Raw genomic sequence first — 13,028 nt, 5'->3', positions numbered from 1 at the left:
TTGTACATAGTATATAGATTGATTGATTTCATCATGTACTCAGCTTTAAAATTGGCACATTACATGTGATTGTGCAACTGAAATCTAGAATTAAAATTAAAGAGAAATTTAAAAATATTTCTTTAAAAATAGATTAAAATCTTACAGAATGGTTTCATAAGACACTTTTATTATAAAAGCAATAGTATATAGTTTTCACCAGAGGAAAACACACAATTTGTTTTACATATAATGTAATACTGATAATTGTCAAGATCTTTGTATCTTTGTACAGAGAAAGCAAAGTTTAAAAGTGTCATATATTAGGATATTATCATGTATTATGGTTAAGCCAGATACAAGTAATCTCCTTCGATTATATCAGTATTTTTAAATCAAAATATTTACTTTCCTGAGTGAATAATGTGAGTAGAAAACTCACATTATGTATCATATAGTCTGGAAGATAACAGAACACATGTTTATTTATGACTACAAACAGGAAAATAATATAAATATCACTATATATTCGTAATATATATGTTATTAGGTGTTATATAAGCATATAATTCATAAACTTATATATTCACTATATCACTATATATTCATAATATATGTGTTATTAGGTGTTATATAAGCATATAATTCATAAACTTTATATATTTAATATTTGTATTGAATACAGGATATGTATTTGTTCATGCAGGTAAAAATGTATAAGGCAAGGACAGTATTTAGCACAATGGCCCCTTTGGCACCACGCATGTGCAGGCCTGAAAGGTTTGCTTCATGGTTGGTACGGAGTCATCCCCTGTCAAGAACCACACAGGTGATGCTTACTGAACCAATCAGAAAGTACAACAGCCGTGTAGCCACAGAACCTTTCCTCAATGGCAGCTCTAGTTCTTATGTGGAAGAAATGTATAATGCATGGCTACAAGATCCCCATAGTGTACATGTGGTTAGTAATAAATTCATACAATACATTATTATTATTGAAATAATCATTAAGAATAACTTTTTATTAATTTGATTACTTTTAATTATTGTAGTCTTGGGACTCATTCTTCCGTAGTAGCACTGCTGGAGCTGCACCAGGTCTTGCATATCAGGCTCCTCCTTCTCTTGCCCCAAGTCATAATCAAGTACCATTAGGAGCACTATTACCACTTGGTGGTGGGTCTCAATTGAGCCAAATACCTGTTAATGAAAAGATAATTGATGATCACCTGGCTGTGCAAGCTATTATTCGTTCTTACCAGGTATGTTAATTTTACTATATGCATTTAAAAAGAAACTGTAGTTGTTTCAACAAAATATTATGTTTTTAAGCACTTTGAATTTATGAAATGTATGCTATAAAATTTATTTGCTAAATCTTTGTAAGAGCATTCATTTTATTTTTTACTTTGCACAAAATATTAAATTTAAGTAAAACTATATGATGTTTTATGGCTTTATCTTAAATCAAAGCTTATAGATATACTTATTTTATCAAACCCCCCCCCCCCCAAAATAAAGTATTAATATTTCGATTGTAACTCAATTATTATTTGATCTTAAACCATTTTAGCATGTGTTCTAGAAACATTGTATGTATGTTTTATGTTAAAGGGCAACTTTTACTATCATATTGCATGTGAGATTAAGCAGGAGTTTCTTTTCAATTTCCATGTTCTAATTTGCGTCATTTTTTTAGTATCACACTTCTGCTCATTAATTTCTTTGATATATTACTTTTATAATTGGCAAATGAAAAGAATAGTAAAACATGAAATTTAGGACATAAGAAATTGATATTGAAACTATTTCATTAGGGGCTGTCATGTATTTCATGAAATAATTCATTGTCGCGTGCTGTTATTAAAAAAATAAATATTTCAAGAACAAATTACGAATGTCAGATCATACTCAAGTATTGCATAATGGCCTCATTTCATTAGATGCTCATTGTATCTATTACCTTTAGCATGTTTTATTATAATTAAGTATTTCCTAGTTTATGTGTTAGACATTTATAATTTGAAATGTGCATTGCAAATTTTGTTGTTGTTAAGTTAATCTTACAAGGAGAGGGCACGGTCGACGGGAAACGGATTTTCCTATAACTTGCAGTATTTGAAGATGTCGTCTCCAAATTTAATTTGGCAAAGCAGTAGCTCGTGCTTCTCGATATTTTCCGAGAAAATTGCAATTGAAAATCGCTTTACTTGTTTATAAGGAGTTTGTGTTAACGAATAAACAACAAGCCTAGTAGCCGAGGACGTAGCGTGAAATACTGATAATCAGTAGGTGCTGGGTTCGAGCCTTCGGTATTCGATATTTTTTTTTTCTTTCAATCGATACCTACCTCAATTTTAAGCGTAAAATTTATGAAATCTGCGCCAATGAACAGTTATTTTTATTTTTTAAATAGAAAATGCATGTTTTTTATTTGTGGGCTTTGGGAAAAAATCGAACATAAAAATAATACAGAGTGTTATATTTACTTTATTATTGCACATTCTCTTTATTAATATGAGACACATGCTCGTGTCATACTAGCATGTAATTAAGCAAATATAACATTCTGTATTATTTTTATGTTCGATTTTTTCCCAAAGCCCACAAATAAAAAACATGCATTTTCTATTTAAAAAATAAAAATAACTGTTCATTGGCGCAGATTTCATAAATTTTACGCTTAAAATTGAGGTAGGTATCGATTGAAAGAAAAAAAAAATATCGAATACCGAAGGCTCGAACCCAGCACCTACTGATTATCAGTATTTCACGCTACGTCCTCGGCTACTAGGCTTGTTGTTTATTCGTTAACACAAACTCCTTATAAACAAGTAAAGCGATTTTCAATTGCAATTTTCTCGGAAAATATCGAGAAGCACGAGCTACTGCTTTGCCAAATTAAATTTGGAGACGACATCTTCAAATACTGCAAGTTTTAGAAAAATCCGTTTCCCGTCGACCGTGCCCTCTCCTTGTTAGTGTATATCTTCTAAAAGAAAAGAAAAAAAGAAGAAAAATGAGAGAGAAACAAATAGAGGAACAATAAAAGCTTAAGGTAATAATAAAAGGCAATTGATTTTCAGAAAATAGACTGAAATGATATTTTTATTAACATAAGTGAAATTATATATTGACAATATAATGTTTTCATATTTTATGTTTTATACAGTACTTGATACTATCTTAAGGAATTCCAGTACATATTTTTATATAAGTTTAATGACATACAGGCTAAAAATATTGACATGCAATAGTAATACTTAAATTATTTAGGGGTGGTTATACTTTTGATAGCAATATTGTATCTCTATAATGTAGTAATGTATGGTAGTTAAAGAAATAGAAAAACTGATATACATTGGGGTTCTTTTGGAATTATTCATTGGCATATAGGCTCGAGGTCACTTAGTTGCTGATCTGGACCCACTGGGTATCATGCAATCAGACCTGGTACACACACATTATGCAGCCCGCAAGGGGTCTCCAGAACAGGTTCTGCGGCAATATATGCTTGGTAAGGCTTCTTCCCAAACCGACTCCTTAAACAATTACTTTAGTTCTCATGTGTATTATAAGGTAAAGGTGTGTCATGAAAATTTAGAAAGTAACATTCTAAATCTGACAGTAAAGTATATCTGTTTTATTATCTTTGCCAAAATTCATAAGAATATTAATACTTCAATATTACTAAAGCTTTCTTAAAACACCTTTACTCAATATGTGTCATATTTCACCTCATACATGAAAATATCATGGTTTCTATCATACACATTAACTTCTTTTTAACTAATTTCACGTTTTCCTTTTTCTGATCTATTGCTCTTCTACAGTATATAATAAGCAAATATTTATTCTCATTAATTTTCAAGACAAAAAGATTAAAATTTTTATTTTCCAAATTTTTCTTTAATGTATTATATCGTAAAAGGAATCATTTGTAATTAATTAGTTTACAGTGTTTAAGATATAAAAATAAATGAAATCATTTTTTTAAGAAAGAAGAATGAGAAAAAAATTGTGTATATTAAAAATTCTGAGAAGGTGTTATGTGAATGTAAATCCATGATAATTTTTACTGATACTGAAAATGTTTTCTTTAGGAAAGATTGGAATGTTTATTGGTTTATATTTATATTTGTGGTCTGTATTGATATTATATTAAATGTATCAAAGGAAATGTGTAAATAATGTTTGCATTTTGCTATTCTGTAATCACTGTACTAACATTTATAATGTACTTTCCAATAATATGTATAAGTAAATTGTCTAAGGTAAGAAACTGTATATGAAAATCACTGCTTTGCATGCTTGCAAATAATATTCTTAGCTTTGCTTTACTATTTGGAATGTTTGTTTCTGGAACAACTTACCATTTAACTAACCTATGTCATATTAAAACTATTATTTAAAATTTTCATATTAACAAAAATTAATTTTTACAATATGTTGTTTGCTTTCAATTACTGTGATATGATATTTTCAAAAGCAGTTTCTTTTTTTTTCTTTTAGTGCATACATCAATGAATATTATTGGGTGTAGAAAAAAATTCTGTGCAATTAATTTTGCAGTCTATAACATTATCTGAAATTCAAAAATTTCCTCACCGTTTAAGGTGTTTACTACGTTGATATTCATTTCTTTAAAATAACGTGTCATTTGTCATTTTGTTTGTGACATAACTTAGAAAACAGTCGTGCATACGATGACTGTCAATAAAGTGTATCGTAAAAAAACATCTTTGAAGCTGCTAAAACGGTTCGTTCCGCTCATGGTGACAACGCTGCAATTCACACTATGTGTAAAATATAGTATCAGCTATTTTGCAAGGAATATTTTAAATATGTTCTAAGAAGTTTGAAAGTCGGGATTTGCAAGAATTATTGAATGAAAATCCAGCGCACGTTCAGAAAGAGCTTGTGCAGCAACTCGGAATCGACGAAAACAACTTTATATCAATGTCATTTGATGAATTTAAATGATAATAAGAGAAAAGGAGACCATGAGGTCAAGGACGTTGCATGAGAATGCTCGGCCGTATGTTGTTCAACTGGGAAATTCTTTCACACCTGGCGTATTCGTCAGATTTGGCTTCATCTGACTACCATTTGTTTAGATCATTACAACATCAACTTACTGATTGACAGACTTCAATACAGTAGATTCGAAAATCTATCGATAACCTTAACACATCGAAACTATCAAGTTTTTATCGCAATAGAATCCGTATGTTGATGTGAAGTTTGAATTTTATCGAAAAAGGTATAGAGCTCTTTTCTACACCTAATAAAATAAATATCAATCACAGTAATTGTTTTTAATGTATGTATTGAGTTGATAAGTTTGAAGAACTAAAAACTACTTGGTTCGTATGAATGTGGCGTTAAATTGACAGATCCGTGGCCATCATATCGCTAAATTGGATCCACTTGGCATCAACAGCGCTGATCTGGATGATAGACATCCACAAGAGTTGCTCTATAATCATTATGCCTTCGGTAAGCCTAAATGAACGTGTCTCTGTATAAATCAAAGGGATAAAGATACCGCGTGACGCATTTTAAGTGAGGTATTTTAATGTATTCAAAACAATATCAAGAATTTAACTTTTTGCAACTTTAGCAATGTTTGTCTTTATTATTTCTTTAACACATTTTTACTTTAAAAATGTTTCTGTAATGCATTACTTTTTTCATCACAATGTAAAACTTAATGTTATTATCATACTTATTGTTTGGATTATTATGATTCATATTCAATCATACTTTCTTCCTGGACACAAAGTACAGCATTTTAATTGCAAGAAAAATCTTGAACTTCAGTAACTTTATAAAGATAATTGTTTAGAATCAGTAAAAAATATGAATGTTAAATAAAGTTGAAATACATTTAAGGACAAAGGTTCACTATAGCACATATACAAAAAGATTTTGTTCAGTAATTTAATTATTTAGTTCGTCTAATGTCCACAGGGAACAGAGAACATACTACTACTTACTCGCAGGAATTACAATACAGAGTAGCTGCACTTACGAAAAGTATGTAAAAATCATAATTCAAATGGAAGTCCCACTTAAAGCTCTTTGTGAATTATTAGTATTTTCGGGAGGCGCTGGTTCATTATGGGATTACATAAAAATTGATGTTGTAGACAAGTTGTGAAGGTGCTTGGGTCCTTTGTATGAATATTTATTTCAAAAATTGCTGTATTTTGCTGTAAACATGTTTGTGCCAGGAATACGTTTGAAACATTTCTTTTGGAAGAATTAGAGGAAGTATAATAAATAAGTAGTGTCATTACCATGGTACCTTGTGCATGATAATGTAACAAAATATGTACAGTTACTTTTATAAAGAACACTTTTTGCAAAAGTTGTTCTAAACTTCCTCTTCAACTTCCTATTCATTTATTAAATGTTCTTTGTATAATTTATTTGTTCTTTGTTTATAATATTCGTTATACATTTTAACGTTATTTTGTAAATTTTTATTACTTTGATTACACAATTTACAAAATGAAAGACACAAAGATACAAAAATTCTACCATACTATTGTATCTGTTATACTTCTTCATAACTATTCTAGCATTGTTGGCAGTTGTTTGTACTAATAATGCTTTTTTCAAATTTACAAATTTGCATTTAAAATCTTTTTCAGTTTTCCATTTATTTCTTTTACAAATATGGTGGAGAAGGTTTGTTATAATCTTGCCTATTGAGTTTTTGAGGTACTGTGCATGTATATATCACGTGTTAAATATTCTGCGTATGTCACGAGTAATACTATTAAAAAAATTATTTGCGTATTTGTATAATGCAAATATACGAAATATCGCTTTATTTGTATATATAATATATATTGTATATATTATTTATATAAATGAATGTGCATATATTTTCTACAACAAGTAACCCCTTTTTATCATCATGAGTTTGTATGTAATTAAATATCAGAACATTCATAATTGTTAAAAAAAGAGAAAAGCAGATGGCTTTTTCATCTATTTGAAACTGAACTTTATAGACAATTGTTATCGTCTTAAATTTGTGGCGTTTGCATTTCATTATTTTGATATTGTTTTAAAATGCTAGACCATTTTACTGTTCGATTTCTACAGAGGAGTCAGATATGGACCGTATTTTCAAGTTGCCGTCCACCACTTTTATCGGCGGTAAAGAAAAATCATTGCCGCTTCGTGAAATCTTGAAAAGATTAGAAAATGCTTATTGCGGTCATATCGGCGTGGAATTCATGTTTATCAACTCTTTGGAACAGTGCAATTGGATTCGGCAGAAAATGGAAACACCTGGCATTATGGAAGTTACGAACGACGAAAGAAGACTTATTTTGGCTAGATTAACTCGTGCAACTGGGTACTTAAAACACCAAATTTATAAAACATTCGTATGTTAAGTCAGTAACAACAAGTTTGATGTTGTCTTTTATACATTTGTTATAGATTTGAAGCATTCCTTGCACGTAAATGGTCATCCGAGAAGAGGTTTGGTTTGGAAGGGTGTGAAATTTTAATTCCTGCTATGAAGCAGGTAATTGATAAATCTACCGAATTAGGCGTCGAATCTGTTGTTATGGGAATGCCTCATCGTGGCCGTCTAAATGTTCTTGCAAACGTTTGCCGTAAACCTTTAAGTCAAATATTCACACAATTTGCCGCTCTCGAAGCAGCTGATGATGTAAGCAAATTATAGATATTATATGAAGATTTATTTTCTTTTCTTGTACGTGTATTTAATTTGTTGTTAACTACTTAGGGTTCTGGCGATGTTAAATATCATTTAGGAACATATATTGAACGTTTAAATCGAGTAACGAACAAAAACATTCGTCTCGCTGTTGTGGCAAATCCATCTCATTTGGAAGCTGTCGATTCTGTAGTACAAGGCAAAACCCGTGCAGAACAATTCTATCGCGGTGATGGCGAAGGCAAGAAGGTATGATATAAAAAATAGTTTAAATTATTTATGAAATTTTGTTATATTCTCGAAATTGTATTTATACAACAGGTCATGTCTATTCTTCTGCACGGTGACGCTGCATTTTGTGGACAGGGTATTGTTTTTGAAACAATGCACTTGTCAGATTTGCCGGATTATACAACTCACGGCACTATTCATATTGTGGTGAACAATCAAATTGGATTTACTACAGATCCTCGACATTCTCGATCCTCGCCATACTGTACTGGTAAGTTTTTCATCGTGAATATCAAACGTAATGTTTTTATACTCTTTTAAAGTTAATTTCTTTTAAAATAACGATTGGTTTTTGTTTAAAGATGTTGCAAGGGTAGTGAACGCACCTATTTTCCACGTTAATTCTGACGATCCTGTGGCAGTGATGCATGTTTGTAAAGTTGCTGCTGAGTGGAGAGCAACTTTCCATAAAGATGTTGTAATTGATATTGTATCGTATAGGCGAAATGGCCACAATGAGATCGATGAACCTATGTTTACGCAACCTTTGATGTACCGTAAAATCAAAAACACTCCACCAGTTTTAGACAAGTATGCTAAAAGTCTTATTGATGACTGCGTTGTCACCGCTGAAGAAGTTAAGGTACCGAAATAAAAAAGGATCTTGTAATTGATTGTATGTACGTACGTATGTACGGAATTTTTATAATCATGTTATCGTAGGATGTCAAAGATAAATATGAGAAAATCTGTGAAGAAGCGTATACCAATGCTAGGCAAGAAACACATATTAAGTACAAGGACTGGTTAGATTCTCCATGGTCTGGTTTCTTTGAAGGAAAAGACCCTTTGAAGGTATCTCCTACTGGTATCAAAGAAGACACACTCATTCATATTGGAAAAAAATTCTCGTCGCCACCACCTAACGCGGCTGAGTTTGTAGTTCATAAAGGTAAAGACCTTTGTAATCATCGATTGATCTTAGTTGCATAACGCTTATAAAAGACACGATTTTAGTAATTTGAAATTAACAAACTGCCATATACCCGTTTCAGGTATTGAACGTATTTTGAAATCTCGTATGGAAATGATAGAAGCTCGAACAGTTGATTGGGCTCTTGGAGAAGCTATGGCTTTTGGTTCCTTGCTTAAAGAGGGTATTCATGTTAGATTATCGGGTCAAGATGTAGAAAGAGGAACTTTCTCACACAGACATCATGTGCTCCACCATCAAACCGTGGATAAGGCTACTTACAGACCATTGTGTTATCTTTATCCAGATCAAGCTCCATATACCGTGTGCAATAGCTCTCTGTCGGAATTTGGTGTACTTGGTAATGTCATAGAATGTCTTAGACCCGTCTAATATATATATATATACATTTTATAAATTATAACTAACAAATTGGTTCGCTTCTTTTTTCGTTAAATTTACAGGATTTGAATTGGGTTATTCTATGACAAATCCTAATGCATTAGTGTGCTGGGAGGCACAGTTTGGTGATTTTAATAATACAGCACAGTGTATAATCGATCAGTTTATTAGCAGCGGTCAAGCTAAATGGGTGCGCCAATCTGGTCTTGTTATGTTACAACCTCATGGTCTTGAGGGAATGGTAAGTTTATTTTAAACGTAGCTTCTTCGATGTATGATTAACTCTATGATTACTCTTTATAGGGACCTGAACATTCAAGTGCTCGCTTGGAACGTTTTCTGCAAATGTCTGCTGATGACCCTGATTATTTCCCTCCCGAAAGTGAAGAATTCGCTGTGCGCCAATTGCATGATATCAACTGGATTGTAGCTAATTGTAGTACACCAGCGAATTATTTCCATATTTTAAGGAGGCAGATTGCATTACCTTTCAGGAAACCTTTGATTTTAATGACGCCGAAGTCACTGCTTCGTCATCCAGAAGCGAAATCCAGTTTCGACTTGATGTTGGAAAATACGGAGTTCCTTAGAGTGATACCAGAAGAAGGTGTAGCTTCTCAAAATCCTAGCAATGTTAAAAGAGTGCTTTTCTGTTCCGGTAAGGTTTACTACGAACTGAAGAAAGCACGTGCGGAAAAGAAATTAGATGATAAAGTCGCTATTGCCAGGGTAGAACAGGTAATACTTATTACTAAGTTCCGAGTTTCCTGTATACCTTTATTTTATCAATGAAATCTATTTAATCCTCATTGGACTGTTTCCTTTATAGATTTCGCCGTTCCCATACGATTTAGTTAAAAAGGAAGCTGCTAAGTATCCCAATGCAGAATTGGCATGGGCTCAAGAGGAACACAAAAATCAAGGTGCATGGACGTATGTTCAGCCTAGATTCCACACAGCTCTTAATGGAACTCGTACAGTATCGTGAGTGTCAAATTTGCTATCAAATTAAAACTTATTCTTTGCAAATTTTATAACTTTAACTCATGTATTATACATTGTTCGTATTTCGAGTCCGTCCGTGTTGTGAAATCAACTATATAGTTTTATTTGAAAGATACATATTGCAAACTTACTAATACGCACGTCCTATATAGTTTTTGGCTGTCCAATTTCTTTTTTATATGTTTAGCTGTTCACATGGCCCAAGTTTTTTTTCACTTTTTCACAGTTTCGTATTTACAATACAATATGTGCAAACATATCACAAATATGCAATATATATACGCACAAAATGCATTAGCATTGAAACATCGTTAATTACTTTTTACGCGGTTTTGCTAAGCAAAGAAAAAACTTGGGCCATGTTACAGCAGCGGAAATTCGTCGTACAAGGGTGAGGGTAGCGGAGGGTGGTTTAGTAATTGGTTTTCATCAACTAAACCAACAACTGTGTCCGAGCCGTTGCCTGTAGAATCTGATAAGCCCAAACAGAGAACTTTGAGGTAATGTTGGCTACAGTATTTGATTAGGATATCCGTTATAGTTTTATCCATCCTACTGTTGTTTTAATACTGATATACATTGTGAGGTGCAACTGTAAAAGGATGTAAATTTGTATCGTAAAATTAATGTTTATCCATAAATGTAACTTTTTGTTTCAGGTATGTCGGTCGACCAACGGCAGCTTCACCCGCAACAGGAAGTAAAATGCAACATCTCAAAGAGCTAAAACAGTTGCTCGATGAGTCCTTTGACGTTTAATTACCCTTCGTAGCACTATGTAGAACACATATTTTATTTATTTTCTCGCATTATATTTGTTATACTCCTTTTGTCCTGCTCTACATACACCCTTTCGGAGATTAACATAATTTGAAATAGTTTTACTTCATTACTGATTCATTTATAGAATGAATACGCGAATATTTTCTCAATAGTGAAAGATTTATTTAACAGTGCTCTACTTGCTGTTACATTATTGATCTTCTTTCGTTTAAAATTTACTTTTCACGATACAGTGGTCCTATCGTGAAATTTAAGCAATTGAACAATCTAATTACTTGTTTCGAGAGTCAAAGAATAAGTAATAAGAAAGATTTTCTAATAATATTTAATTTTTCACTCTAATGCAAATAAATATGTTCGCAATGAGTAATCCATGTAAATGTATGCATTTCATTCTTATTTAATGTTTGAATGCGATTCTGTATATTTCTTTTTCTTTTTAGTATGTGACATATATTTATGTTAGTATGTGAGTTGAGTGTTGAGCTCGGTGTATGTTTGAGTTTACAGGAACATTTTATTATGTAAATATATCAAAAGTATGAAAATTATATTAGCACAAAACTTTTCAACATGCTTTACTCATTGCTCAACTGAAAAAATTTAAAGAAATTGAATTATCGTTACACCGATTGAAAATATTCGCGCGTTGACATTTGTACTTTATCTTGTTAATATATCGATAAACTGACTTTACGAAACGAATAAGATTAAAAAGAAAGTATTATTTTTAATTTATACAATACTTTACGCGGAGCGTAAATGTTATCGATAGTTACGACTGTGGAGATTTGAAAGAAACTTTCTGAGGCTAGTGATGCGTGTCTACGGCAATTTTTTTATTCGTTTATTTATACCGTGTCAAAAGGCAGCCAATTGATTTAATTTTTTATCATCGTTCTATTTTTATAAAAAATTAAATGATTGGTAGGAGGACGGGTAGAATTATGTGAAAGGGTAGGTCGTAGCGTTCGACTCGACTGCGTAACGTACTTGCGAAAATATAGGTTTACATAAAGTTAGTAGGAAAAATAAAACGTTCGACGAGGTCGAGTCGTAATGTTACTTAGTATACTAGTAAATATCTGAAGAAAAACAAATGAAACAATACTAAAATATTACTTTACCTGAGTCAATGGTGTGATGCGTTGACTACTGCATAGTCTGCGAAGGCACAGTATTTATATTCTATGTATGAATTATTTTGAAAACGGATTTTATGAATGGAATATTTGACGTACCGTGTCACTGATTGGAAAATATTGTATCAAATTCGATTGGAAACATTTTTAGTTGATAAATTTCTAAAGGGTAAACGTTTTATCGGCTGATTTGTAATAATTTGTGCTCCTCATATTATGAAACAATAGTATACGATATTTTGTAATTTGCTAGAATATCATAGATGCAGTATGGTCCAATGCAAACTACGGTACTATTCTACTCATCATTTCTTGTTACTATGTGCATAATAGTGGCGATACAAGCATGTATACTTTAATAATAAAAATTGGTAGGTCAGAATTGCTAATGAAAATAAATTGAAGTTTACTTAGTGTACATGTATCGATATCGTGGTAAATATTGTAGTACTTTATTAAATTAAATTACGTTAGCCATTAGTTTGGAATCCATCGAAGATTTTTTTTCCCCCTTTAAATAACGTTTGATGCTCGTTGTTTTCAATACAGTCTAGTTTTTACTTTTATTTTTCATTAATCCATACAATAGGGACGAGACAAAATAACACTCATAGTTTTATTATATATGATACACACTTATTAAGGTTTATTTAATTGCATGATTTTGTCAGAATTTGCGGCATGGCGTATGTGTATACATATATATACAGTATATATTTATAGTATATTTCCTGTCGCATACAAGATTTTCAGAAAGGTTTGTGAATTATACAAGTATTAATATTGAGTGCTCTGCTTCTTTAACAAT

General features: G+C 31.7%; 1 protein-coding gene across 3 annotated transcripts in view; it reads left to right on the top strand.

Annotated features, from left to right (window-relative positions):
* LOC108572959 (2-oxoglutarate dehydrogenase, mitochondrial) overlaps window positions 1-11,166 on the top strand; it is a 12,771-nt gene extending 1,605 nt beyond the window's left edge. The window contains exons 2-16 of one of the 3 annotated variants that reach the window (XM_017935317.1): window positions 686-940; window positions 1,032-1,241; window positions 5,376-5,478; window positions 7,099-7,354; window positions 7,441-7,675; window positions 7,754-7,933; window positions 8,006-8,186; window positions 8,278-8,558; window positions 8,639-8,867; window positions 8,971-9,249; window positions 9,353-9,531; window positions 9,594-10,028; window positions 10,120-10,274; window positions 10,664-10,795; window positions 10,955-11,166. In XM_017935317.1, the coding sequence (XP_017790806.1) occupies window positions 692-940; window positions 1,032-1,241; window positions 5,376-5,478; window positions 7,099-7,354; window positions 7,441-7,675; window positions 7,754-7,933; window positions 8,006-8,186; window positions 8,278-8,558; window positions 8,639-8,867; window positions 8,971-9,249; window positions 9,353-9,531; window positions 9,594-10,028; window positions 10,120-10,274; window positions 10,664-10,795; window positions 10,955-11,054 (3,204 nt within the window). In that variant the 5' untranslated portion in view covers window positions 686-691 and the 3' untranslated portion in view covers window positions 11,055-11,166. Of the gene's footprint in view, window positions 1-685; window positions 941-1,031; window positions 1,242-3,375; window positions 3,497-5,375; window positions 5,479-7,098; window positions 7,355-7,440; window positions 7,676-7,753; window positions 7,934-8,005; window positions 8,187-8,277; window positions 8,559-8,638; window positions 8,868-8,970; window positions 9,250-9,352; window positions 9,532-9,593; window positions 10,029-10,119; window positions 10,275-10,663; window positions 10,796-10,954 lie in introns of all 3 variants that reach the window. The other 2 variants (XM_017935309.1, XM_017935325.1) reach the window with 2 other exon arrangements.
* The last annotated feature ends 1,862 nt before the right edge of the window (window positions 11,167-13,028 follow it).

This window comes from Habropoda laboriosa, unplaced genomic scaffold (genome assembly GCF_001263275.1).
Source record: "Habropoda laboriosa isolate 0110345459 unplaced genomic scaffold, ASM126327v1 scaffold34, whole genome shotgun sequence".
NCBI lineage: Eukaryota > Metazoa > Arthropoda > Insecta > Hymenoptera > Apidae > Habropoda > Habropoda laboriosa.
The sequence above is the reverse complement of the archived record's forward strand: the minus strand, read 5'-3'. Positions and strand labels throughout refer to the sequence as shown.